This window comes from Alosa sapidissima, chromosome 4, assembly GCF_018492685.1.
Source record: "Alosa sapidissima isolate fAloSap1 chromosome 4, fAloSap1.pri, whole genome shotgun sequence".
Lineage (NCBI taxonomy): Eukaryota > Metazoa > Chordata > Actinopteri > Clupeiformes > Clupeidae > Alosa > Alosa sapidissima.
In genome coordinates, this window is record NC_055960.1 from 39,663,409 (window position 1) to 39,668,501 (window position 5,093).

The following is a 5,093-nucleotide window of genomic DNA, read 5'->3' on the forward strand; positions in this document are numbered from 1 at the left end:
TAGTTGAAGGCCTATTACTGATATTTCTGTTCATATTCTGTTCTCTATTTTTTCAAAAGTTATATTAAATGAGTTGAATTAAAGAGAGTGGTTCATTTAAATAAAACAAAAATGAGGTAAACCTCACCTTCTCATAGTAATACCTATAATAAAAGCATTACGGCATTATATCACAAGGCATGTTTGGCCTATCCAACATGTCACAAGGGTAAATAAAAGCATATATGGCCTATCCAACATGTCACAAGGCATATATGGCCTATCCAACATATCACAAGGCATATATGGCCTATCCAACATGTCACAAGAGTAAATAAAAGCATATATGGCCTATCCAACATATCACAAGAGTAAATAAAATGGTAAAGTACAAATAGCCTATATGGGGTGCCGTGCATGGAGACTGGGGAGAGATATGGTTAGGGGTGCCGTGAGCCAAACAAGTTTGGGAACTGAACTAGGCTACATGACCTTGAACTTCAACACACCACAAAGACTCGGCCTGTAGGCTATACGATCATCAAAGCTTTAATGAGATTAGCCTACATTGTAATCAAGGATTAACATGGGAGCAGCTGGGTCTCATTCAGGGTCCGGTCCTGTAAGAACAAAGAACTGAGGTTAGCCAGGGCTACCAACAGAACTGAGGTTAGCCAGGGCTACCAACAGTAAAAAATACTTCTGTGCTCATATGCTTTTCACGCGACGCTACCTGTTGAGTTCAGGTGACTTTGCGCTTGACCACCTGCACGCTCGCTTCGGCATTCCGTAGCGCGGCCGTTTTGAACTGCGGTTTCAGCGCCTCGCGCACCGCCTGTGCGCAGATAGCCGAATAGCGAAGGTAGCTGTAAAGGGAGAGGCGAGGAGTCGTTAAACGACATGCCATTTTCCCACAAAACTCACTAATCTAATAATACATTCTTTCTTGCCTCGTAGCTCAAATGTGCCTACACTCGGACATTCCCTCAGCGGAACTGATGCTCTTGGTTTGTCTCGCCATTGATGCAAACAGCCATTTAGGCCGAATGTGTTTTAGGCTGTGTTAATCAGGCAATTTATAGGCTACCAAAATAAAACTAGAATAGCCTATCTAAGTCATGTTACCGCAATCCTGCTTTGTGTTAATCAGTCATTTTGTTACCAAAATAAAACTAGAGTAGCATTTCTATTTCTATACCTCAATCCTGCTTGTCTCCAGTAGGCAACCATCCTTCAGTGCGACGCTCCTTTACAAAATTCACGAGACTCAGAAATACTGGTATGGCTACTATCACGCACTACAGCAGCCACAGATACCTGTTGAGTGAATTAAACTTTCATCCCTCTGCTGGCAGTGGTAGGCAAGGGTCGCCACCTATTGGAGCATGGGGGAAATACAAGCCGGACACAAATCCGATGCAAAGTCCGGCTTAAAAAAGTTAAAGTCCTGCCATGTATTCGTTCTACCTGTGTGATCTATCTGACTTAAAAGTTCCCTGCTGAAAAAAAAAACAGCCTGACTAGCTTAAGGCTAAGTCCTTTTAGGTGGAGTTACGTGGAGGTGTCCACGACCATGGTATATTCTACTGCTCTTCATCCTGCACATACACTTAGGGCCCGTCCCAATACCTCCCCTACCCCTAGATTTTTGCCCTAACCTTCGTTTTTGCGCGTGCACGTGTAGGGCTATGGTGTCCCATTACTTTAGGGAGCAAGGGGAAGTGCTACTTTCCCCTTAAAATCAACCCTCAAAATATAGCCAGGACCGATGCAGGCTTAAAACGAAGTGGGAGATGAAATTACCCAGGATACCGTGCGAGCTTAGTGAATCGGTCAATTTTTTCATATATTTTCGCAAATAAGCATATTAAAATTTGTTGGAAATATGTTGGAATATGTTAGTTTGATGCACATCTGATGGACTGTTGAGTTTTGAACACTAATGTTAGAAAATATCTCACGAAGCTATCTAACGATGTTCATGATATCTGCTGATTGCTTTGAGAGTCTGCCCATCAAATAACGTTATAAATCAATAGTTTCGTCAATATTTAGGATGTGTGTTCTGGCGTTCACATGAACACGAATGTCTTTGTTGATTAACCAGACGTAGATAAACCAGCACAGCCCACACAACAATGACCGCTGGAAAGGGCATGTTCCTGAATGAAAATAGTAGCAGGCTACTACCGGTAGACACGTAGGCGCTGCGCGTGACGTAGAGCACGTTCGCTACGCTAATTTGCATATAGTGGTGTCCCAATTCATAGGGAAAGATCTTCACCTCCACTTCCCTTGTCGAGGGGGCTTTAATGTTGAGGGCAATCAAAACCAAGTAGAAGTTTTAAGGGGGGAGAAATGGGACGGGCCCTTATTCTCAATACTTTTATAATGTGACTGTTTCTGCACTGCAATGGTAGTGTACCACACTGCACATAGCTGTACATACTGTACATATGTTTATATGGTTCATACTAAATATCCCATATTTATTCAGTTTTTATGTAATATATTCTGTTAATACACGGCACATATCTATACTGTTCTTACTACTACTATAATGGTGCTGCCATGCCATTGCACATGTCTGTAGGCTATGTTGTTCATACATTGTTCATATTACATAGCCATATTTATTCTTCTCTTATAAGGTTACTGCTAATACACTGCACATACTTATATTTAATTTACTACTCTAAATCACCTTCTGAAAACATCAGTATATACTGTCTGCACTGCACTATATCTTTTGTCCTGTCTATGCACCACCTACTTTGTATATCACATTGCACTTTTTCTGCTTTTTTGTACTTCTGGTTAGACACAAACTGCATTTCGCTGTCTCTGTACTCTGTACAATGACAATAAAGTTGAATCTAATCTAATCTAATCTAGACCAGCGGCCATATTGCAATGCAATGCTTTTTGGGCACTTATGGGCATCTATTTCAGCAGAACTGCATGTAGACTTCACAACACCAATCTTGCTCCAGCGGCGAGATCACAATACATGATTGGCACGATGTCTTCACAACACACCACATTATTGGCTCAATGTATTCACAACTCAGCACGTGATTGGCTCAATGTATTCACATGTTGACGTTTTGCCGCGTGTGTGTGTGTGATAGACATTAGGCCTACAAACTAACCCCATGATTTCTATGGAGGATTTTTTGAGTGCTGTGTCTCCTCATTAGAAAGTCTCTGCTTAAGGTAGTTTGCTGGTTGACCACCAGCTTGTAAACCAGCTTTTGTCTCACAATTTCAATAACCACACGCTGATAGGAAAGTGCAAACACTGCACAGCCTCAGAACCACATCCCCCATAATTCAGCGCGAACACCGAGGTCGCCTGTGTGACAGAGCCAGAGTTCATTGTACGCTCCGGAGAAGTCCGAACATTGCAAAATGCATGATCACCGGGACCAGTGAGAGGTAGTTATCAACACGTTACCTCTTCTGTCTTTTAGAATATGGAAGCCCCACTAAGAGACGGCTTCGACTCGCACGTGTCTCAAACACAGGTTATACCATCAGAGCCAGTTTCTATTAGCGAGATAACAGCGTTTGCATGCTAGTCGTTAGCCACATATTGACGCTACGCTGAGATTTTCTCATCGCTCATCTTCCGGCTTCGAGATCGAAGGCCTTTACGGATGATTGTTGTTTTTTGTTTGTTAATGGCTGTGGAAGCCCTTCTAATATACTCACGCCTTTACAGAGACAATATTCTCTAACGCATCATCAACTTATTTCGACTTCGGGAGCAAACGTTTGTGCGTTCAATAACAAGTCAAAGTTAAAAGAATGCAAACAAAATTGAAGTTAGTTTAATGGTTACCATTAGACATCTGCCAGTTTTCTTACGCCAAGTGAATTTGCGCCAGGTAGACTACTGTATCACTGATGTTGTCTACACATACCGAGCAGCATTTAGAATCAGACAGTCGAGTGACACTGACCCACGTGACTGAAGTCATACTTAACAGTTCAATTTATTTGTCTAGTTAGCAGGGGGTTGAGATATCTATTTGCCCTTACATAGCTTATCAGATGTCATGTTGTGTGTGTGCGTGTGTGCGTGTGGTGTCAGTCTTTAGGTATGCTGTGAGCTGACACAGGGCAGCCGCAGTCACTGCACAGGTGAGTGCACAGGTGACGCAGCAGTTGTCATGGCGGCCGATGTGCACAGCCAGCCGTGGGAGTCGTCCAATGGCAGCCTGAGTGTGGAACGCCTGCGCACTGACCGGGCCGACAGCCCAACCCCTGGGCTAGTGGAGGGAACAGAACCAGGTGAGAACCAGCAGAACCCACTCTGATATGTTGTAATGCAGAACCTACTCTAACACATGTTCTACATGAGAACCAGAACAATCCACTCTGACACATGTTCTAACTGACTCATGTTCTAATGTAGAATCCACTCTGGCACATGTTTTAACTGACACATGTTCTAATGAATCCACTCTGGCACATGTTCATAATCATTCTGTGTCATATCAGACATAATCCAGGAAAATGGTTGCCGCACCATCTCAGATTTTGCACAAAGTTTGCTTCTTATGTGTGCGCGATGTCTTGCGATGGCTGTGTGTTGTTGCTTGTGATGTGTGTGTGTGTGTGTTGCCTGTGCTGTGTGTGTGTGTGTGTTGTTGCCTGTGATATGTTTGTGTGTGTATGTTATGTGTTGCGATGGCTATATTGTGTGTTGTTTCCTGTGATGTGTGTGTGTGTGTGTGTATGCGTGTTGTTGCCGGTCATGTGTGTGTGTTGTTGTGTGTGTGTGTGTGTTGTTGCCTGTGATGTGTGTGTGTGTATGTGTGTGTGTGTGTGTGTGCGTGTGTGTGTGTTGTTGCCTGTGATGTGTGTGTGTGTGTGTGCGTGTGTGTGTATGAGTGTTGTTGCCTGTGATGTGTGTGTGTGTGTGTATATGTGTGTTGTTGCCTGTGATGTGTGTGAAATGTGTTGTTGCTCCTCATGTGTGTGTGCTGTGTGTGGTATGATGTGTGTCTTGCCTCTAATGTGTGTGTTGTGTGGTGTAATGTGTGTGTGTGTGTTGAGCAGGTGCAGGTGGTCAGATGTTTGTCCACACCACTCAGTGTGTGTGTGTC

At 43.4% G+C, this 5,093-nt stretch overlaps 2 protein-coding genes across 4 annotated transcripts in view; one reads left to right on the forward strand and one right to left on the reverse strand.

Annotated features, from left to right (window-relative positions):
* Positions 1-512: 512 nt before the first annotated feature.
* Positions 513-1,531, reverse strand: atp5f1e (ATP synthase F1 subunit epsilon). The gene is made up of 3 exons (XM_042088619.1): positions 1,178-1,531; positions 713-845; positions 513-599 (listed from the first exon to the last, which is right to left on the reverse strand). The coding sequence occupies exons 1-2, from the start codon at positions 1,207-1,209 to the stop codon at positions 722-724; spliced, it is 156 nt and encodes a 51-aa protein (XP_041944553.1). The 5' UTR covers positions 1,210-1,531; the 3' UTR covers positions 513-599; positions 713-721.
* A 1,606-nt stretch (positions 1,532-3,137) lies between these two features.
* The window catches only part of mon1a (MON1 secretory trafficking family member A), a 15,085-nt gene continuing 13,129 nt past the window's right edge, over positions 3,138-5,093 (forward strand). For 2 of the 3 annotated variants that reach the window (XM_042088590.1, XM_042088592.1), the window contains exons 1-2: positions 3,138-3,417; positions 4,076-4,275. In XM_042088590.1, coding sequence (XP_041944524.1) covers positions 4,155-4,275 — 121 coding nt within the window. In that variant the 5' untranslated portion in view covers positions 3,138-3,417; positions 4,076-4,154. Of the gene's footprint in view, positions 4,276-5,093 lie in introns of all 3 variants that reach the window. The other variant, XM_042088591.1, reaches the window with a different exon arrangement.